The sequence below is a fragment of the Camelus bactrianus genome, chromosome 2 (genome assembly GCF_048773025.1).
Source record: "Camelus bactrianus isolate YW-2024 breed Bactrian camel chromosome 2, ASM4877302v1, whole genome shotgun sequence".
In the NCBI taxonomy this organism is placed as follows: Eukaryota; Metazoa; Chordata; class Mammalia; order Artiodactyla; family Camelidae; genus Camelus; species Camelus bactrianus.
The window spans coordinates 132,205,073-132,226,998 of NC_133540.1; the positions used below are offsets into that span (position 1 = coordinate 132,205,073).

A 21,926-nucleotide genomic window follows, 5' to 3' on the forward strand; every position below is an offset into this window, starting at 1 on the left:
TACATCTCTCAGACCTCAGGCCAGGGTGGAAAGAAGAGGGTTTCCGAACCGGCTGAGCCTTGTACCACTCCCTCGGCTAATATATATTCTTAAACGAATCCCACAATTACCTTGTGAAAGCGTGATACATTGCATTTGATTTTATGCATTTAAAGCAGCACTTCGTTACAGGTACGCATTTAAAATGGGCCACATTTTTCTATCCCTGCTACTGCCTTTGGAATTAAGGCGTCTGGTACATAGTGGGCGCGCAACGTGTTAGTTAATATTGCAATAGTGATGATAATGAATCTGAAGTTGAGGACCCTGGGGCCAGAGTAGTGGGTTGAAGGTGGGTCTGTCTCACCCAAGGGTCCAATCACCTGTTAACGCACCGAGGTGAGCTGCTTTGCCCAGCTAACTGACGCCCTGTGGGCGTGGCTTGGTGGGCGGGGCGGGGCCGGGCCCGAGTCCGCTCGGAAACTTTCGTTGTGGGCGTGTCGGGCCCGCCCTCCTGGCGACCTCGAGCCTGGAGGCGAAGTGGGCGAATCGGCGACCGCCAGGCGAGGCGCTCTGTTATTGGCAGGGGAGCCGGTGATTGGCAGGCTTGCCGGCCACTCAGCGGGCCGAGGTGGTGCCGCGTCCTCCGGGCCGCGTCGGGAGTGGAGAGCGTCGTGTGGCCCCGCCCCCATCCCCGCCCCTCGCCGCGCTGGGGGCAGCGCTCGCCAGCTCCCACTGTAACCAGTCCTGGCCGCTGGGTCCCGGCCGCACGTCTGCGGGCCAGGTGCATTTAACTCCTCCAGAGCAACTTTGCGGCGATCCCGGAGGTCCACGGGCGTCGCGGCGCCGCGTGCGGCTCACTCGCGGGCGGGTGAGTACTTCAGGGCAAGGGGCGGTCGCACGGAGTGCTGGAAAGAGACCTGGGAGCGCCTGGAGTTGTCTCCCCCCTCGGGCCTCAGTTTCCCCATTTGAGTGGATGGGTGGCTGGTACCAACGTCTCCTGCAAGTTCCCCAGAAGTTGGAGGGCCGGGGTCTCGCTCTCTCCGCCACTCACGGCGGCCCCTGCCGGCGCCCCGATGGCGTCTTCCTCGAGGGGTGCGCGCCCCCTCGGCCCCAGTCCCGGTACCCGGGGACATCTTGGGGCACAGCGTGCTCCGAGCACTGTCACGCCCGCGAGCCTCGCTTCGAAGCCCTATTGCCGGCGGGAAAACCTGCCCCAGAGGCAGACGGCTTGTAGTGCTGGGGACCCGGCGAGTGGCAAGGGGTGCGTCCTCCCCGTGCCCCACTACATCAGTCTGTAGTTGCCCTGTCATGGCCCTTCCCCCGCGGCCGTCGCCTCTGGAAGGCGCTAGGGCCCCTAGTTGGGGGCTGCAGGAGGTGCTGGGGGTTCATTCCCCAAGTGGGGACCCTCCCACCTGAGGGGGCAGCTTCTGGGTCAGGCTGAAGCCCCCACTGCCCACGTAGAATCTGTGTGGCAGTTACTCCCCCAGGGGTTCCTCCTCAGTAAGGGGTAGTGGGGGGAGGCAGGAGCAGCCCCTGGGTCCTGGCTGGTGTAAACCCTGCCCTCTGGAATATCAGTTTCTGTTTGGGTAGATGGAAACTTTCTGGTGAATCTGACCCAGCCCTTTTGAGTGTGATGGAGCTGGACTCTCCCACACCATTTGTTATAATTAATGTTAAGAAATTCCAAGAAACTGACATTTGTACATTTGGCCTCCAGGTGGTCTTAGGGGTAGAAATTATAGCCCCATGTGAAACATGAGGAAGCTAAGGCTCATTGGGGTTTGGTGATCTGCCCAAGACCACACAGATGATTGGGCAGAGCCTAGTGGGGCACCTCTGCCTCTGGGCAGGCGCTGAGAACAAGTGCCTGCCTCTCCTCACCTTGGACAGTGACCTTTGGCATTTGGCCCATTTGTAAAGGGCTTTCCCTTCTGCCGGGTTCCATCACTCAGGGAGCGATGCCCTGGGTACCCGGTGTGCTGGCTGCCTGCCCTCACTGCAGCCCCAGTGAGGGAGCCATGCCAACAGAAGCCCAGAGGCCACGCTTGTCACTGCCCATCCTGTCCCCTCTGTCTCCAAGAGGCTGTGATTCTCACAGGAGCCCCTACGCAGCTCACTAGGGATTCGGAAGAAGGTTCCTTTATACGCTTGCTCCCCCAGCAGATGGACCTTTGACTGGACACAGGAAAGGTTGCTGGGAGACCACATCTCATCTTTCCCTGGATAGAAGAGTATGTGGAGGGCTCCCCACTCAGGCCTCCCCTGTCCCTCCCAAGCCAGGGCTGGACTGGCCTTTGGGGTTGGTCTCAGCTCAATCCTGGGCCCCCAGAGTGCCTGTGCTATGGGACAGAGACCAAATCCTGGTCCACGACAGTGGTGATGAGAGGAAGCATGATAAAAGAGGGAGCTTTGTGCCTCATACGGCCCCCTCTCTTCCCCTAGGTCCCTTCCTCAGAGAGTGGCACCACCACCATGGTCCCCAGTCACAAGCCAGGCTGCACTCTGCTTCCCCACTCTCACATTCATGGGTGATGCTTCTGTCTCCTGATTTGGGAGCTGGGCTCCGATGCCTGCCCTGGGCCAGGCCTCCTCACTTTCCCTGCAAGGCCACCCAGCCCCCTCCCTGGTCTCACTGGCCTGTCCCCACACAGGCTGGTGGCTCTTTACCTGCCACTGCCCTGCAGCCCTGCCCTGCACTTCTTCTGCCCTGGCTCAGCCCCAGCACTCAGCCTGGCGCTTGTTCAGGCCCTCGGGGCCTGCCCCAGGTTCCTGGCTGCCCATTCAGCCTCTTTTCTCCTTCCCGTGTCCCCTCCCAGAGTCACTTCCCAGCCGCCTACACCTTCCTGGCCACAGTGCTGGCACGTTCTCTGTCCACTGCCTTTTCCCCTGGGCAGTCCCCGCTGAAATGCCGACACACCTGCATTCTTTCCTCCCTTCACCCTTGTCTGGCTCATGCCTGTTTGTCCTGAAGGCTTAGCCAAGGCCTCTTGTCCAGAGTCCCCACCCTGCCCCTTTCCCGCCACTGAGTGTGGCCCCTCCTGTGCTTGCAGCCCCCAGGTGCCCCATCACTGTGGTTGTCTGCTTACATGTCGTCCTTCCCATCTGGGCTGAGTGCTCGAAGGCCAGTCCTGCGGGATCTTCTCTGGGGCAGGATCGGCCCACAGTCCGTGCCTGCTGACCGGCCCAGGCCAGGCACGGAGCATTCCCAGATCGACTCCCTCTTTGTCCTGTGAACTTGGCACACTGGGTAGAGCTGGAATGTTCCTTGGTTTGGCCCTTAATACTGTGGGGCAAAAATAGGTACCTGGGAGTCTCCAAGGGCTTCGTGCCCTTGTCTTAAGGAGCAGCGCTGTGCCAGGTGGCAGGGCCGGGCTGGGCTGTCCAGGCCGGAGCAGATTTCCCAGACCCAGGGTACCCCTGAGCCGTCCAGGCCGGAGCAGATTTCCCAGACCTGGGGTACCCCTGAGCCTCTCCCTCTGGGCTCAGTTACAGATGGGTTTTACACTGCTTGTTTGTTTCTTTTTAAATGGAGGTACCGTGGATGGAACCCAGGACCTCCTGTATGCTAAGCATGTGCTCTACCACTGCACTATACCCTCCCCCAGATGAGTTTTCGAATGACATTTGGTTGTAATTCCAAAAACCTTGCACATTCATTATGGAAAATTAAGGAAATACGTTTAGAAAAAGAATAAAAGGAAGCTACCGGTAATCCCCCCACACAGAGATAGACAGGAGTACCATTGGGAGGCATTTTCTTCCATCTTTTTTGTGCAGATAAACTTTGCTTTCATCCTAAATAGACTCAGAGTAGTATCTCATGCTGCTTTAAATCCTTTTAACAGCGTTACACAAACATTTCCTTGTCTTAGATGTTCTTATACAAGGCGGTGGTTAACAGCTAGTGTGGCACACCCTGGATGGGCTTTGAGCTGCCTTCTCTGGACAGTGCTGGAAAGTACCGCTGTGATGGACCCCAGAGAGGCGCTCCGTAAGAGGGATGCGGGGAGGTCCGCAGTGGCACGTGGATGTCAAAGAGCAGCAAGTGGGATGGAGGTGGAACCGCGGGCATCCCGGGTTACTCCCTGGGCTGGGATCCTGGCGGTGGAGGCTGTGGTCAGAGGATGCGTGAACATCCTTAAGGCTTCCCTTGGGGCTTGTTTCAGAGGTGGGGGAGGCCCCCCTGGAGAGCAGGGGGGGTCCGGCCTGAACAACGGTCAGGGAGTCTGGGCTGCAGGCCGCATGTGGTCATTCTCTGCATGTCAGGAGACGCATGGTCCCAGCAGCCCTCTCACCTCTCGGCAGGTGGCAGTCCCTCAGCCGAGCTCCGTGTTTTTGGCATTTTGTGTTTTGATGGGATAAAAATATGCCTGGGTGCTCATGTGGAAAGAATGCTGGCCACTCTGGTTTTCTGGATCTTCCACAGCGACGGGTTTCCAGCCCCTGCTCTGGCCTGGGTGCTCGGGGTTGATGTCAGGGTGGCGGCGGAGGAGTCTTGGAGCTGGGTGGAGCTCCGAGGCTGATGCTGTTGTTCTGCAGCCAGGATTTTGGATTCCGGGGCCAGAAGATGGACCCGCTTCTGGTCACACAGCGAGATGGGGTAGGCTCTTCCCTTGCCAGCGCTGCTTTCCCCAGGCCAGGCTGCCTCAGGTGGGCCTCGCCCCTTAGGTCCCCGCTGTATCCTGAGTGAATGAGATGCAGCCCCTGCCTTCGGGGCCCCCAGGATTACAGAAAAAAAGACTCATCAGAGAAGGAGGGACCAGACGCCATTTGGGCCCGTCCACCGAGAGACCATCTGTGGTCCCCTCCGTGACCCAACCACGGCACCAGATCATTTCATTTGTTTTCAAATGACAAGGCCTTTGATCCAAAAAGGATTTGGCCGACTCTCAGGGAACCTGAAATTAATCATCCTTTATTCATCTCTCCGTACTAACCAGATTTTACTTTAAACAGCTTTATTTTGATTGTAGAGTGACATGCATAATGCTTAGACCAGCAGGCCAGCCAGAAACTGTGTTTTCCTGAAGTTCCTGTTATAAGGTGTCTCTCAACTTGAATATGCCTTTATTTAGCACCTGGGAGAAATGGCTTGGGTGCTTTTTTGGGTTTTTTTTAATGCTTTATAGTTTGCACTTTGCTTTCTCTTCCTTCACCCCTGTGAGGTTAAATAGCTGCTAGTAAAGGGCAGAACTGGGGTTCACTCCCCGGTTGCTTCAGGTGGAAAAACTGTGTCCTGCTGGCCAGGGACAGTGCTGTCCCTCCTGACCCAGGACTCCTCTCAGAGGGGCAGCTGGACCAGCCGGGTAAGTCCTTCTGGTCCATCTCTGGCAGAGAGAGGGTTCTGAAGGAGACATACCCTGAGTGCTATGTGGTTACCTGAGAGCAAGTGATGGAGACAGGACTCAGGGCAGAGGCTGCTGGGAAGTTCCCAGAAGGAGGCAAATTGGGCCCTTGACTTGAATGTCATCTAGGATGGGGCCTGGGGGAGGGGAGAGGGCCAGTCCAAGAAGGGGGCCCTGCAAGAGCTAAGGCGTGGAGGTCAGCAGCTGCCTGTGGAGGCTGAAGAACAGGTTTGAGGAGACAGTGATGGGGGAAGAGAAGGTGTAGTGGGGTTTGGGTGGCAGAAGCAGGTGGGCGCATTTTGAGAGGCCTCTTCTTCAGAAAGGAGCTGTTTCTGAGTGAGAGGCTCTGTGGATTTGAACTCCAGCTCCGACACTCTGAGCTGTGTGGCCTCGGGCGGGGATCTCACCTTTCTGGACCTGAGCTTCCTTGTCTGTGACGTGGGGTGTGGGTTGAAGGACGGGCCATTTCTCCATCCATCACACCAGAGTATCAGCAGTACCCTCCTCGCAGGCCACGTGAGAATCCCCAGAAAATCGGTGGGAGGTGCTGGAACAGCACATTCCAGACGCGCTGGTTGCATTGTCATTAGCAACCGAGGAGCCCAGGCGTAAGTTGGGGGGCCTGAGAGCCCTCTGCCACTCCAAGAGGGTGGCATTTAGTTCTGGGGCAGCGGGAACCTCGGGAGATGGTGAGGTAGGACGTAGCCCCGTGTGGTTTGTCTCGGGTCAGCCAGTGACCTGCACAACTGGGTTCTGTCTGCCGAGTCGCTGGCTGCCTTTCCCCGCCCACAGCCGGCCAGTGGGTCTGCACATGCAGCCAGATGAGGGGTTTTGCAAAAGTTGTCTCTTTGTTTGGTTCCCGGAAGCCTGGAGTTTGGAAACAGCACTGAGTGCTGTGTTGGTTTCCAGGCCAATCTTTGTGGCTTGATGTGCTTTTGGTTTACAGCCAGGAGGATGTTTTTAAAATAAGGGCTCAGTCCCTCTCAGGGAGGAATGTCCAGATGGAAATCTCCAGGGTTCTTTAGCGGACATAGATCCCATCTTTGGGACCCATGTCTAGCCGAGAATGCAGCAGACATGGTTGCATGGCCCTGGGGTGTGTTGTGTAGGGCCTGGGCCACCTCTGACTCTCCCTGTGACAGCCATCTCCAGAAATGCGTGTCGGCCCCCCACTTGGGCAGGCTGGGCAGGCTCGTGCTTGGAGGTGGGCGTTGGGGATGCCTGGGGGCCTGACCACTTGTGGTCTTTGGTCTCATGTGGTCCTCACAGCGCTCTGAGTGTGAGATGATTGTCCCCATTTACCTTTGAGGGAACTAAGTTGCAGAGGGGGACATGGCCTGCTCAGGACCACAGAGCTGGTGGGCATAGCCAGGGGCACGGGAGCCATGGCGAGTTAGGTTGGGAGCCAGATTCTTCCTTCCTCATCTCAGCGAAGAGGATGGACGTGGCCTTGAGGCCAGGGTGGGGGTGTCATGGACCCTTGGGAATCTGAGGAGAAGCCTGCCTGGATCCCCTGCGCTGCACGTGGTCCCAGCTGCTTCAGGGTCTGTGTCCTCTGAAGCCCACCCAGGACCCCAGTCTGGGATCCTGGTGCTGGGGAACTCTGATAGATTTCGGCCCCACCGTCTGTGGCCCCTGGTTGCCCTTAATCATGTCAATGGTGGTTTTTGCCCTGTTGCTAAGTGGCATTATTGACTAATGGAGCCCTGTCCCCGTCCCAAAATCTGTGCGCTCCAGTCTGTTGCCGTCCCCTGGAACCAACCCCGTGGTCTCCATCACTCTGTGTCTAGTGTGTGCTTGTGTCTGGTGGTGTTCAGGTTCCTGGGTTTTTGTCCTGTGGCTCTGGCCTGGCGTGGAGGGCTTTGGAGCTGGGCAGGTCTGACTTAAACCCTGGCTCCAGGGGCCATGTTCCCACCCTCCATCCCTCTCCCCTTTCTCCCCCCACCCCATTTATTTAACTCTCATTCTGTGTCAGTGTGTTTGATTCCTAGGGCTTCTATAAGAAATTTCCAGACACTTGGTGGCTTGAAACAACAGCAACTTGCTGTCTTGTGGTCCTGGAGGCAAAAGCCTGAGATCACGACGTCGGCAGGGCTGGCTGCTTCTGGGGACACTGAGGGAGAGTCCCTCCTCGCCTCTCCTGGCTTCAGGTGCTGCTGGGCATCCCTGGCGTCCCTTGGCTTGCCACCGCCTCTCTCCAGCCTCTGACTCCGCCTTCATGTGGCGGCTTCCTCTCGTGTCTGTGTGTGTTTCCTGCCTCTTCTTATAAGGACACCAGTGACTGTATTAGGGCCCACCATGATCCAGGATGATCTCATCTCTAGATCCTTAATTTCATCTGCAAAGACCCCCTTTTTAACCCAGCACAGCCAGGCACATGCCCAAGGCTCCCATGGGCCATCTCACTGAACCCTCACGGCATCCTGCTGTTCCCACTGCTCGGATGAGCACACCTGAGGTCCCGGTCCCTGATGAGGGGCCGGCTCCTGACTGTTGTGGGACCTGCCGAGCCAGCCAGTCTGGAGTGAGTGTCCTCCCTCGATTTCCTCATCTGTAAGATGGGGGTGTCCTCAAGGGGGCTGTTGTGAGGTCGAATGAGCTCACACAGAATGCTGGGCAGCCCCCACCCTGTTCTCTTTACCCAAAACCCGAGGCTGGAGCAGATGGGGCTTGGCTGGCCTCGTGTACGTCTGACCCTCGGCTTTTCTCGCCTGCAGGATGGCCGCCAGTGCCCCTCCTCCAAGCCCCCCCGGCCCCCAGCCTCCACTGCTGCCTCAGCCCCAGGTCCGCTCACGGCTCAATGCCACCACCTCAGTGGAGCAGGAGAGGAGTGGGGTGCCCCGAGCTCCCGGACCCCAAGTTGGACCTGGACCAGACGTGAGAGATACAGCTGCTGGGGCTGTGCCCCGGGCTTCGCATGCCAGGAGCCCTGAAAGAGTGGATGGAGCAGGTAAGGGGGCCCGGGAAGCCAGACTGTCCTCGCCTGGGGCTGGTCTGGAAGCCGGGTCCTGGCACGTAGTCCAGGCATCCCCACGAGGTTCCTCCTCTGGGGTGTCCCCCGCGGTCCAGGGCTCCCCCGCGCCACCCAGGCCTCTCAGGCCTCACCTCTGTGCACGCTTTGCTCTGAAGTTCACGAACTTGGGTTGCAGCAGATGTAGCATTTCCTCCTTATATTTGTAAGTAACGCACCAACTCCCTTCTGCTCGTGGACACAGTGGGCATTACTGCACCAGGCACTGTGCGGCAGGATGAAGGCTTTCCCTCCCCCGGCTCGGGTCCCGCACAGCACTCAGGGCAGCCCACGTTGTCCCCTGCCCACTGTGGCCACTCCTCAGGGGCCATTCAGTCAGGCAGCTCTGCTTGGTCTGGGGGCCCCCATGTGGTCATGCCCCTCTGGGCCGGCTGCCAGCCTGGATGCTCCTGGGCCCAGGCCCTGTCTGTCCCTTACTGCCCTTTAGACCCAGCCTCCATCCCCAGACGGGGCTGCTAAGCACTGCCCCCACCCCAGCCCACTTCTGGGCCTCCTCAAGTTTCCACTCTATCCCAGGGGGCACCTCCCTGGGGCAGAGACGAGACAGTGTGGGGACCCGGGGGGGACAAGACAGCTGGTGATGGTGCTGGCTGCCTCGCTGATGCTGGGGCTAGGGCACCAGCATTTGGTCCCTCCTCTGTCCAGCTGCTGCTCACTGAGCATGGCCCTTTGCTGGCCCTGAGTGGCCACTGGTGGCACAAATGAGTCCAGACCTGCCCCCAGCAGGGCAGCACAGGGCCTGGGGTGCACAGAGGTGGCTCTGGGGCTGGGGCTGGGTAGGTGGGGACCTGCTTCTTGGGAAGAGATGATGCCTGAGCAAGAGTTAGCCTGGGAGGAGAGGACACAGCATGGGTGAGGGTCAGAGGGAAGAAACAGCCTCGCCCAGGGTGGGCTTGGGGTGGAGACAGCCCCAGACCCCCAGACCCCCAGGTGAGGGGCGGTGGAGAAGAAGGGAGGCTTGTGCGCCTGGCCTGCAGTTGAGCTACACCAGGAGGAGCCGGGGGCAGGCCTGGGCACCAGCTGTCACATGAGTCTTGTTTGAGGCTCCTTCGCACCTTAGGGGCTGTTGTCTGTCGGTAGAAATGCTGAAGCTTCGCTGTGAGTGTCATGGAGGCTCAAAAGGGTGGAGCGCAGGCCTCTGGCTGGGATGTTTGGAGAAAACATAGCTGATAAAAGCTATGCACTTGTTCTAAAGCACTGCTTTTTCTAATAATCTACCCAGTGCTTCTCAGTACATCTGCCTGAGTCTCAGAGCAGCCAGCCCTGGGAAGTAGGGACCTTGGCTCCGATTACAGGTGGAGTGATCAGAGCAGAGCCTGCCCGGGACCCCAGCATGGCTGGTGAGAGCCCGGTGACTTCTCTCCGTGGGTCACCGCCCCCTCCCTGCGTGCCGAGACCATTCCACGCTCTGCACATCTGCCTCCCACTTGCCCACCCCACCTTTGCCGTGAGGGGAACCTCTGCCCAAAACACGCTGTCACCTCCTCCACCTGTTGAAATCCCACCTAGCTCTTAAGGCACTAGCACCTCCTAGACTTTCCGATCTCCTCGCACGGCAAGAAGTACACAGGCTGTTGTCACCTGATGCACACGCCCACACACACGCACACCCAGTGGGAGCAGAAACTTCCAGAACAGTAGTGAGAGTCTCCATTCTCTTGCTTTTGTTTAAAAACAAATGCTGCTTGTGGGCAGTTAATGTGATTCTGTGACCTCCTGGGTCGAAGTCTGTAGTTTGAAAAGCGCTCACTGGTTTGGCCGCGGTGCTGGATCCCCGCTTGTCCCCATGCGGACTCCGGAGCGTGTGTCTGCCTATTTATGTGTGTTTATTTATGAGTGTCTCGGCCCTGAAGTTGTGCAGGAAGGGCTCCTGGCTTGCCTGGTGGCCTTGAGCTGTGTGCCCTCGAGGGGGACAGGAGGCCTCGCCAAGCCCGTTTCTGTATCTATAAAGTGGGCGTGATCATACCAGCCAGGTGGGACCCACGTGCTGGGGACCTGTGCTCTGAGCGAGAGTGCGTCGGCCTTGGGGTCGGGAGGTGGTGCTGAGTCATGGCCCCTCTTCCTTAGGTGCCTGCCTGGTGGCGCAGACAGAGGGCCTGTGGCTAGAGCTGAGAGCTCCACATGCTTCATGAATGTCACCCAGCTTCCTGGACCCCCTAACCCGTTCCTTCCTTCCTTCCTTCTCAGACCTCCTCCTGGGGCGTCCACTTTGCACAGCAAGGCATCTGCCCAGTTTTATGGTCCCACTCAGTTGTCAGTGTCCGGTCTTAATGTCAGCTTGGGGCTGTGTATGTCTGGGAGGAGGGGCTTCATCAGATTTCTTCTCCCCCAGGAGGCTCATTGTGCTGCAGACTGCGTTTGTGTATGTGGGTGTGTGTGGGGTGCACCCCCATGGGACAGGATACCTGACCCTCTCCCATTTACAGGGGCTTCCTTTCCCCCAGGTGCTCTGTAGGAGTTAAGGAAGTCCCCGCCCCCACCCCACCTTCTCCAGCTCACCCAGCCTTGTCATTTTGTTTTTCCCTTGAGAAGCCAGCTGCCTGAGGCAGTTACCCGCTGCTCAGCCCCGGCCCTGCCCCACGCAGAGGCCCCAGACCTGTGATGGTGAACACCCGGTGTGTACTGCCGAGTGTACTCCGGGCCTGGGGGCTTCACATGACCCCTACAGCAGCCCGAGAGAGGGGCTCTGTTCCTGTCCTCATTTAGAGGAGAGGAAGCGGAAGCACCGACTTGTCAAGTAGCCGGTACTGAGTGATGGACACGGGAGCCCCTCAGTCTCCTGTCCCACGCTGCCCCCCTCTCTCTCAGCAAAGCCGCGGGGACCTCTGAGCTCTGGATGAAGCAGGCCCAGCTCCCCTGCACAATCACACTGGACTAGTTTCCGATTTACCCCCAGAAACGCACCCCACTGGGCTCTTCCAATCTTCACATCCTTCGAAGATCTCTGCTTTGTCTCCAAGGCCTCTGGGTAGGCCAGGGCCTGATCCGGAATCTCAGTCCAGGCACAAACACCCAGCAGCCACAGGGTGCGGGGACCAGGGCTGGGGACACACTTGGTTTCAATCTGGGTGATGCAGAACAGCCTTGGAGGACAGACCAAGTCAAGACTGCAGGTTTCAGATAAGAAGTGTCAGGAAACAGATGTGGTCTCTGTTTGGCTTCTGCTCCCAAGGGTGGGGGGCAGGGAGTGCTGAGTGAGTGCTGGGCCGGTTGGCAGCCTTGGGGTCCTGGCCCCTCAAGTCTGGGCCATGCCGTGTCACCTTCTCTGTGCTGTCACTGGTCACTGATGTGCACACAGCAAGCCCCATGGTGCCTCCCTGCACAGCTCCAAGAGCATCTACCTGGGGAGGGAGAAGGGGATTTTGGGGTAAGTTTTAATGGACTAACTCACCTGTCCATCTGGCAAAGGTGTGGTGAGCATCGGTCAAATGCCCGTAGATAACAGCAGAGGAACATTAAATAGCACTTCCTGTGCGCAGTACCATCTGGGGTCCTTGTCTCCATTAGTTAAGTCACTTCTCCAGCATTCTTCAGCTGAGAAAGCCCAGAGGTAAAGGTTAAGTAGATGACCCCGGACCTCCAGCTGGTGAGGGGTGAAGTCAGGATTTGACCACAGACTGTGAGTCCGTGCTCGTCCATGGTGACGACTGCTCTCGACAGCAGTGACCACAGATGGAGGACTCACTGCACCCTGTGTCATGTGACCAGCACCCTGTGTCATGAGCAAAGCAGAGATGGCTGGTCCTGCAGGAGGTGAAGGCTCAGGCGAGGGAGAGACAGAAGTAAGCAGGTGCCGTGTCCTCGGGGACAAGCACTCTGCAGGGGCCACAGAGCACGGGGGTGCCCTCTCTGCTGACCTCGGTAGGTCACAGGGATCGCTGGCCCTCAGGACTGCCGAGTCTGCGAGGCTTCCAGCTGTGGGTGCCAGGCTGGCACTCGCTTAGACAGCCTCAAGGTCAGGGACAGGGATGGTGGCTGGAACCCTTGGGTGGGGTGCAGCCTGCCCAGAAGGGTCCATGCCATTGTTGACCAAGGTCCTGCCCAGTGGCTGCAGGGGACACTGGGCATGGAAGGCAGGGTCCGCCTCCAGGAGGGAGATGCGGGTGGGCGAGTGAAGAGGAGCCTGCACGGTGCGGTTCATGCCGGGCAGAAGGGCTCTGAGGCTGATGGCCCTGGGCAGGGGTCGGACTCGGGGTCAAGAGGTTGGCCAGCCCAGTGGGGCCTCGAGGGTCAGGATAAGGAGAATGGGCATTCTTGGGAGCGTTAGAGGGTTTAAACCAGGGGAGCGGGCTAATCTTGGTTACATGGAGAGAACCCATGGGTGTCCAGGGGAGCTGAGGCCAGTGGGGAGGTGGGGTCCGGGGAAGAGGGCCCCAGGGAAGCTGGGCTGGCTCCAGGCCTCTGGCTGGAGCCACGGGGTAGTGAGGGGGCAGTTTTCCGGTGGGATTCAGAGCTGGACAGCAGGTGTGGGCGCCAAGGAGGGTCAGGAGAGGCTGTAGGAGCAGACGCAGAGCGCCGCGTCCCACTGCCCTGGGGACAAGTCACAGCAGTAAACAACTCGGTTTCTCCTTGTCCAGTCAAGGTACCAGCTGTTGGTTTATGAAGTTTTTTACACACATGATTTCATCCTGACCCTGATTTAAGCCCTCGTCTGTCTGTGTGCCCTGCCCTTGCTCTGACCCTCTCACTCCAAGATGGCCTGTCCTGAGGACGGCCAGCAAGGCCGCGGAGGCTCCCTTGGGTCTGGTGTCTGCACAAGACCTTTGGAAACTTGGCATCATGCCCTTACCTTTCGCCTGCTCTTTGCATTCCAAGCCTTGGGCATCACCTCCAGGAAGCCGCTCCCATCGGGACTGATGACTCCTGGCACCCCCACAGCCTCTGAGCGGGCACTGTTGGAACGCGGTTATCCTCACCTGGCCCCTGGGTGGGCAGTGAGCATGGGGGTCCTGCTTCATTCAGCTTGTGCCCTCGGCTCCTGGCGTTCAGACTGGCTGGATCTGGTGCTCAGTAAACGTCTACTGAGTGAGTAATGAGGGGCGAGGTCCGTGCAGGGCCTGTGGGAAACATGGGCCTCCTGGCCAGGACCCCCACCTCAGAGCTAAGCCAGCCCCTGGAAGAGAGGAGGTGCAAGCAGTATCCTTCCTGTGTGTTCATGAGAGCCAGAGTCAGGCTCCCAAAGGCTAATGGGACACCCCCTTCTGCAAGGCAACCCCACCTCTCCTTGTACAGGACACCCCTGGGATACGGTGACCCCAGCCTGCTGTGTACAGGACACCCTTTGTGCAAGGCAGTCCCAGCTCATTGTGCATGGGACATCACCCCCCATAGGCAAGGTGACCCCAGGTCCCCGTGTATGGGGCACCCCTCGGTGGGTGACCCAGCGCCCACAGCGATGAGGAGGACACATGGGATGCCCTTGGTTCCACATCACCTTTTCCTTCACTGCAGCCCCACATGGGGGGCGTCAGGAGGGGCCCGGGACTCTGGGAGGCTAAGGCCTTGTCCAGGGCCGGTGAGTGAGGGTGGAAGGACGGCAGCCCCGGAGACAGGAGCACTGCGTCACTCACTCACTGCGTGTTTCAGATCGTGCTCTTCTTTTATGAGCCTTTGGCACGCGTTCAACAATTTAAACAATGTGCTTTGGCAAATCTCGATCACAGCAGTTGTGTGAAAATGGAAGCCAACTTCTCTCCTGCTCCCAGCTGTCTCCAGGAGACCTTTGCATGCGATCGGAGCTGGTGGAGGCCCTGGGGCTGCAGGGAAGGGACACCTGAGGCTCCCCAGCCCGCGGCCCTTGTGTGGTCCCGATGAGTGGGAGCAAGACGTGCTCACCACCATTGTCCATTTCTACACCAAAGCTGCTCGGAGTAGGAAGGTGAGCTTGTTGGTTCGATCTCCAGGCCAAGCATGTGGTGTGTTGTAGGCTCTCTGCTAGGATTTGGGGAGACAGGTGAAAGTTGACGACTGTTCTCTTGTCACTTCCCTGTCCATTCATCCCTCTGTCTGTTCAGCGTTTGCTGAGCTGTGCCTGACATTGGGGGATGGAGATGGGTCAGACTTGCTGGACACAGATCACCTCCATAAAGGCTAGTGGAACCATGGTGGCAGATGCTGTACCAGGTTTCCAGCAAGATGGGTGTGCTGGGAAGAGGGGACAGCATCCTGGGGGCTCTCCTCCCATTCATGACAAGATGACGGTCATTTACTAGTTCAACGTGGTATATACAACTCTCTCAAATGTGTGGGATCCCTGGGAGATAAGTAGGATAAAAGATGAGGGTGTGTGTGGTCCTCCATGGATTGACCGCCCAGGGCCACGCAGCTCTAATATTGCTGTTTTGTGATTGATGGGAAGACTTTAAAAAATGAGCTTGAGTCAGGACCCTCTCGGTTGCAAGTGGCACAGAAACCCGATGGAAACTGACATCCACAAAAACCAGGTTGCAGGGGACCTGTTCGTTCCGCATGTCTGTACAGCGAGGAGTATCCAGGGGCTCAGAGGGTGTGATCGGCAGTCTCCCCCAGCCCTACTTCCCCCGTGCCCTCACCCGCAGTGGGGTCTCCCCATGGGGCGGCCCTCCAGGGCTCCAGGCTGGCATCAGCCAGGATCCAGCAGGAGGAAGAGGCTGGTTGCGCAGCAGTCCAGCACAAACCCCACCGTCCCGACTTGGGTCTGTGTCCATCTGTGACCAGGTGATGTGGTCAGGGAGATGCAGCTGGCTGGTGGGCCAGGTGGGCTTGCTGCCACCACCCTGCCACGTGGATGACCAAGAGTGGGGGACATCAGGTTAGGGTTAGGAAGAGGCCAGGAATGGGGGTCAGGCCTGCAGAGAACACGTGTGTTCCATGGTCCTCGGGGTCCACACTGATGCAGCCAGCTTCTGGCGGTGGTTATTTGTTTGTTTGTTTGTTTTTTGCCACTGGGCAGTTAGCCTGATGAGCTTTGCCTTTGACCTGTGTGAAGGCTCGTCCTGAGATGGAAAAAGCCAGAACCCCCTGATTGGCCTGCAGCACGAGCTCAACATTTGCGTGGTTGTAGACATATTTGCATCAGTGCCAACTGGAAAGTGGAGTAATGAGGGCGGTGAGGTCCATGTTTCAAAGAGATTCTGTGTATTGGGAAGACGTCTTGAAATGCCAGGCTATGAATAACTTCTGTGAGAAATTAATCATGCGTAGAATAATCTTTTTAGCCAACAGATGTATGTTTGAATCTTCTATATTCTGATGTAATAAAGAAGACCTTGGGCTTGTGAATTCAATTAGTCAAGAAGAGAGTTGTGAACTTGTGAGAGGTGTCTGGTGTTGGGCTGGGAAGTGCAGCGTTGGTGAGCAGCGAAGCCTTGGGGTCAGCCCAGAGGTGGGACACGTGGAGGGGAAAGGAAGGCACGCTGGAAATGCCAGCTCTGGACCAGGCCCTCAGTGCAGGGTGTCTTGCTTTTCATAAACCAGCCTATTGGGTGGATATTGACGATGGCCCTGAAAATGACTCTCGGGAGGTCACGCGGCTCTTTGATGCTGACGGTGATTTGCACGCGGCTCAGATTTCTCTCTGTACACACCCTCCTTCGCTGGGAGCCTGCCGGTCTCTTTAGTCTGAGCCCTTGGCCAGAAAGTGCATTCCAGGGGCTGAAGTGGGGGGTGACAGCAGCCAGAAGGGAGAACTGACCTTGATGACTCAGGAAGCACCAGGTCCAGGGCCAGGGGACTGGGTGGATGTTCTGGGCCCTGCAGCCATTGCTGGATGAGGTCCCTGGGACCTCAGCGAGGGAGCCCAGCTCTAACTCTGCAGGGAGAGGCATCTTGTTTGCAAGCATCCACCAAGAGGACCACATTGTAGGTGCCAGGGACCTGTGAGTCTCATGAAGGATGCTTTCTTTTGAGCCATCCCCAGCCTCTCCCCGCCACCTCCCGGACCCACTCCAAACTGGATGTGACCTCTCTACCTTGAATCTCCAAGGCTATGTCACCTTGGGCCCCTGCTCTGCTGCCTCCCGGGGTCCTTTGTGCCTAGGGACGTGCTCTGAGCCTGGCGGAGCTGATTCTGGGAAAGGCCTGGGTGAACGGGTGGGGAAGTCTGGTCATTGGGCAGTGTTACCGGGGACTGTTCTTGTTTCCCTGAATTCCACCTTCCGTTTCCAGAAACGGCTAGAGTGAGAGTCTGTTCATCCCTAATCAGCACCCATTATGTGGTTGGCAATGTTCCAGCCGCATCCCCTGCGTCACTGCGAGGTATCCTGCCACATGCCAAGGCAGGGTATGGCGGAGAGCGGAGGCAAGGTGTGGTGTTGGGTATAGGCCCCTGGCTATTAGTTGCTTAAATCAAAGAAAGGGACTGGTAAAAAGTGATTAAAAAAAAAAACTATGTTGGCTGCCCACTGACAGAGAGGTGGCAGTGAAATTGATGAAGCTATGTGACGCTTTTGTGACTTAGGATAACTTTTTACAAAGTTACAAAGTAAAATGAGCACTAGCTGGAGGACGATTGGAGCTAGTCATTCACCTGAAGAACATATACCAGGAGAATGAATGAAATGATACGTGAAATGAAAAAATGCATCCACAGAGTTGTTTGTGGCACCGTTTTATAAAATTAGGGAGTGTGGGAATAACCTGAAGTTCCGATGGAGAAGAGAGGCCCAGAGCCTGAGTGTCCCCTCAGGGGGATTTCTGAGATGCTGAAATGGCCCTTTTCACTGCAGAGCAACATGGGAAATTGATTGTGATTCACTATTATCGATATATATGTGTATCAGAATGTGTGTACAGCCATCATGAGCTCCCAAAATCATGGGTGTGTAGACCACGATCTCTAAAAACATGAATTTGGTTTGCTTAATGGGGTGCTGGGGATTGGGTGCAAGTTCTCTCTTCAGGTCAAGGGCTTTCAAACTTGAGCCCTCGGATCTTCCTAGAGCCCCGTTCAAGCCTGAGCGCAGCTGCTCTGGCTGCCGTGAGCTGAGGGGGTGACAGCGGGGCTCGGGCCTGCGCTCCCTCGTCTGCCCTGCCCCTTCCACCCGGAGCTCTGAGCTGGAACCCGGCCCGGCAGCTCTGCCTCTGCAGCGTCAGAGGGTGGCGGGCGGCTTCCTGGTGCGTTCTCTCCGTGTCTCCTCTCGCGCTCCTGACCTGTTCTTGCTGTCCCTTCCCTTCTCGGACAAGCAACGAGGACCAGCTTGGTGACATTCCATCTGCTTGTTCTTCTGTGTTAAAGGACCCATGAAGGGAGGTGTAGAAACCCCCTTTGAAGAAGTCCTGGAGAAGGCTAAGGCTGGGGACGCCAAGGCGCAGACAGAGGTGAGGACCCATGTCCCCAGAGGCTCAGGCTGTGAGCCCGCATGGTGGGCTGGGAGAAGCCAGTGCCGGTGTGCAAGTGAGTGGGGAGTGGGGAGCTGGCCTGCCCTCACCTGCCCGGCGCCAGGCCCCGTTTGTGGTGTTTCCACGTTCCATTGGCTTTCCTCCCGCCGCCCTCTGCAGGGCACCTGATCTTGGGCATCACCCCCTCCAGCTCCGGCCCTGCTTCCTGCCCATCCTCCGCCCCCGTCTCATCAGTCCCGGGGTGGGGAGTCCCCACACCCCCTCAGGTCTTGTGAGGAGCAAGCGCCCTGAGGGTCCAGCAGGGCCCAGCCTAGTGCAGGTGCCCAGTGGGGCTACGGTCCCTCCACCCTTCCTCTTGGCCTGGGTGACCAAGGGGGCGAGAGGAAGGGGCTGGCCCGGGAGCTCTGGGCGGAGATGGGGATGGAGCCCGAGGTTGCCAGGCTGCGGGGAGCAGGTCGGGGCAGGATGTGGAGTAGGGGGCTGCTGCAGTGCACGGCATGCCGGCCGCCCCCTGCAGGTGGGGAAACACTACCTGCAGCTTGCCGGCGACGGGGACGAAGAGGTCAACAACTGCACTGCCGTGGACTGGCTGACCCTCGCCGCCAAGCAGGGCCGGCGCGAGGCCGTCAAGCTTCTCCGCCGGTGCCTGGCGGACAGAAGAGGTGGGTCGTGAGGCTTGGCGGGGTGTCCGAGGGATGCCGTGCTGCTTGCCGGGCTGACAGCTAGAACAGCACCAGGAGAGCCTAACGCTGGTGACGCCAGTGGCTGAGAGAGGAGTATGGTTTCTGTTTAGCCAGGAGCTTTGTCATTTAGGCATTTTGGAGTATTACAGGATATTTAGGAAACAAAGCCATTTTCATCCTCTTTAACTTGTGTTGGTGTCTACAAGGAGATGCCTTCTGGGTTCTAATCCAAATTGAACAACAGAGTCAGTTGGGGTCAGCTTTTCCCTGGTCTAGTTGGAGAACATGACAGTGAGCTGAGGTCAGAGTGGAGTTTTCTGAACTGACTTTCCATCCAGTCTGAGCAGAGCAGCTGGGGACTGTAGGCCAGTGAAGGTCCTCTCAGACTGACACTCGCTGGGTTTGGGGGAAAGTGAGGTGTAGCCTGGCCACACATGGATGCCTTAGGAGGGCCGGGGCCGGGGCTGTGGACTCAGGGATGTCGTGATCTTGCCGCCAGCCGCTCACTGCAAGACTGACCAGGGTTCAAGACCGGCTCTACCTCTTTGACTCTGTTGCCTTGGCAAGCCAGACCACCCCTGTGTGCCTCAGTTTCTCCATCTGTAAGATGGGGACCACAGTACCTACTCCAGAGGGTCCTTGGTGGGGTGAAATGGGGAGGAGGGAGGGGAGTGAGCCAGGAAGTTGGGAAGGCACTGCCCAGCGCCTGCCCACCATGGCATCTGCTGGAAGGCTGGGCCAGGCCTCCAACCCGAGAGTGGGCACTGGCAGGGACTTTGGCCAGATGCCCTTTCAGTCAGATGTTTGTTTCTGTCCTGGTGACAAAGGTTCCTGCAGAGCCGCCCGCGGGAGTCCCTTCTCAAGCCCCCCAGGCAGAGCTGCCGGGGCTGGGGCATCCCTGCCGGCTCCCAGGTGGGCAGGATGAGGCCTCTGACACCTCCTGTCTCTCAGGCATCACCTCCGAGAATGAGCAGGAGGTGAAGCAGCTTTCCTCCGAGACCGACCTGGAGCGGGCCGTGCGCAAGGCAGCCCTCGTCATGTACTGGAAACTCAATCCCAAGAAGAAAAAGCAGGTGGCCGTGTCGGAGCTGCTGGAGAACGTGGGGCAGGTCAACGAGCATGGTAGGGCCTTTCCGTGGGACCTGCTGCCCCTGGGGACCTCCTGGGCTTCTCTGTCAAAATTCTGGGGGCTTCCCTTTGGGAGCTGAAGTGGGGGCTCAGGGACCTCCTTGTGGGCACCTCACAGGTCTCCCCCAAAGCCAGGGAGGGTCCTTTCTGGGAATCCTCCTGTTCCTGGGGTCCCCTCCCTGAGCCGTGCCCTGAGTGCCGGCTCAGTCCCCGATCTGGGCGCCCAGTGGCCCCTCCTGCTTTGGTTCTACCTTGATTTGCTCTACCCCGTGGGGTTTCCTCCCCTCCTGCCCACAGGCCTTTCGTCCAAAGGTTTCCTGCTCCTCCTGAGGGGATAGAGTTGGGGAGAGTGAGCAGTGCGGCTGGGACCTGGGTCCCCAAATCCCCTAGAGCCTCCCCAAGGCAGGCCTCATCTCCCGCCTCCACAGTCTTTCCCCCGCTACCGCCCTCCCGCCTCCTTCTTGCCTGATTTTCTGAAAAGAGCTTGGGCAGCAGCCGGAGGGACAGATGGGGCAGAAGAGGGGGCGTCCCTGACTGGGTGTGGCCTCTCCTTTCCCCATCCCCACTGACTTTTGCCTTTTCATCACCTTGCGGAGCACCTGCCCCCGGCTCTTCAGAGAGTGACTGCCCGGGGCTCCACCCCGCCCTCTCCTGCCCACAGGGGTGGATGCGCTGGGGCTGGGCCACGCCAACACATCAGAGAAGACTGCGGGGTGGGCCCCTCTGCCCCCTTCTGGGGATCTCAGGGCAGGACTCTTGTCTAACCTGCTCCTCTGGGGATGAGCAGAGGTGGCCGTGGCACCTGGGGCTCAGGGGACAGTGCCCCTGAGAGGCATGCTTGACATGGCAGTTCCAGGGGCCCCATGTGGAGCCCCACCCCCTCCTGCTGCCTCTGCCCCCGACTGGGCAGCTGGGCTGGGCTTCTGTGGCGGCTCTCAGTCACTGCACCCCTCCCCTCTGTTGTCACCGTCTGCCTTCTGATCCAGCTCCTGCCTTGGTGACTAGTGTAAGAAGAGCCTGGTGAATGCCTCCCCCATTGGGGGTGGAGGGGGGTTGACAGGAGGGCAGAATGCTTCAGTCCTGGCTCAGTGTTTACCCACTGGACCGACGCGTGCATCAGGGCTGGGGACACTGGGGAGGGCCTGACCCTTGGCCCTGGGGACCTATGTCTAGTCCAGGGGAAAACCATGCCAAGGGACAATGCCAGCAAAGGTGTGTGGGGACAGGTTACACTGACCAGGGAGCTCAGTGAGTCCAGTGCTCAGGTTGTGTTCATAGCTGGGTCGGGCTGTGCCCTGCGGGGCTTGAGTCACCCTCGGAGGTGGAGACCTTGCACTGACCCCGAGGCCTGCATGGAGGCCCTACACCCAGCAAGCCCCAGAGCTCAGGGATGATCCAGGGGCTGTGGGCCAGTTTCTGAGGGGCTGCAGGGAATGGGGACAGTCAGTCTGCCTTGATTCTTGATCCACTCTTTCCCCTGCAGATGGAGGGGTGCAGCCTGGCCCCGTCCCCAAGTCAGTGCAGAAGCAGCGGCGGGTGCTGGAGCGCCTGGTCAGCAGTGAATGTGAGTACGGCTGCCAGCCCGCACCTGCGGCACCTCTGGCCATGCTGTCACCCCCACCACCCTGGCACTGTATCTGCCCCCACCTGCCAAGCCCAGGCCTAGGCCTGGGTCCACAGTGGCCACTGCATCCCGGGTGTGTCCTTGACTCCTCTTCCAATCCCCCTCTTCCACGCCCTGCCCCTCCCCCGGTGCTCGCTGTGCTCGACAGTGGTGCTGTTGCCATGGTTTGCTTGCTGTCTTCCATGATCAGCTAGTCGTCGTGTCCCCAGCACCTGAAACACAGCCCCCACCCCCCAAAGAAAACCCACCCCTGCGGCCTCAGAAAATAGAGCAAGCGTGGCAGGGCCAGGCCTGTGATCATGGTGTTGATCGCTTACCGCACCTCCCGGGCACCCCGCTGCCAGCCTGGGGGCGGCTTCGATGTGGCCGCGCTCTGGCCGAGCATCCAGCCTTGTTTGAGGTGACCCCCACCCCAGACTGGGAGCCAGACTTGGGCACCCACTGGATTTGTTCACCCATTCCAAGCACTTCCTGGCGCTTAGGCATGTGCCCTCGGAGAATAGGTGTTGACTGGAGGGGTTAGTAGGTGGCTGGGCTGTGTCACCAGCACTGTGAGGGAGCCAGGACCGAGGGGAGAGGGTGTCAGAGGGGTGCTGGCGGTGAAGGCGGCTGAAGGGGCCGCATTGGAGCCAGGATCAGGCAGACACTAGGCTTGAAGAGCCAGGGGGGCGGGCGGACGCGTCAGGGGAGGGGTGCCACATCACCAAGGTGAGGAGGTGACTCGGCAGGCCTGTCTGCCTCTCCCCACAGCCGTCCAGGCCCAGAGAGGGGTTTGCTCTCTCGAGCTCGCACTGAGCTCCCTCCTCTCTGAGGCC

The 21,926-nt window shown here is 58.7% G+C and overlaps 1 protein-coding gene across 4 annotated transcripts in view; it reads left to right on the forward strand.

Annotated features, from left to right (window-relative positions):
* Positions 1-667: 667 nt before the first annotated feature.
* The window catches only part of WFS1 (wolframin ER transmembrane glycoprotein), a 28,496-nt gene continuing 7,237 nt past the window's right edge, over positions 668-21,926 (forward strand). The window contains exons 1-7 of one of the 4 annotated variants that reach the window (XM_074350614.1): positions 668-850; positions 7,303-7,477; positions 8,045-8,277; positions 17,573-17,655; positions 18,194-18,338; positions 19,311-19,481; positions 20,971-21,051. In XM_074350614.1, the coding sequence (XP_074206715.1) occupies positions 8,046-8,277; positions 17,573-17,655; positions 18,194-18,338; positions 19,311-19,481; positions 20,971-21,051 (712 nt within the window). In that variant the 5' untranslated portion in view covers positions 668-850; positions 7,303-7,477; position 8,045. The remainder of the gene's footprint in view (positions 851-7,302; positions 7,478-8,044; positions 8,278-17,572; positions 17,656-18,193; positions 18,339-19,310; positions 19,482-20,970; positions 21,052-21,926) is intronic. The other 3 variants (XM_074350618.1, XM_074350605.1, XM_074350626.1) reach the window with 3 other exon arrangements.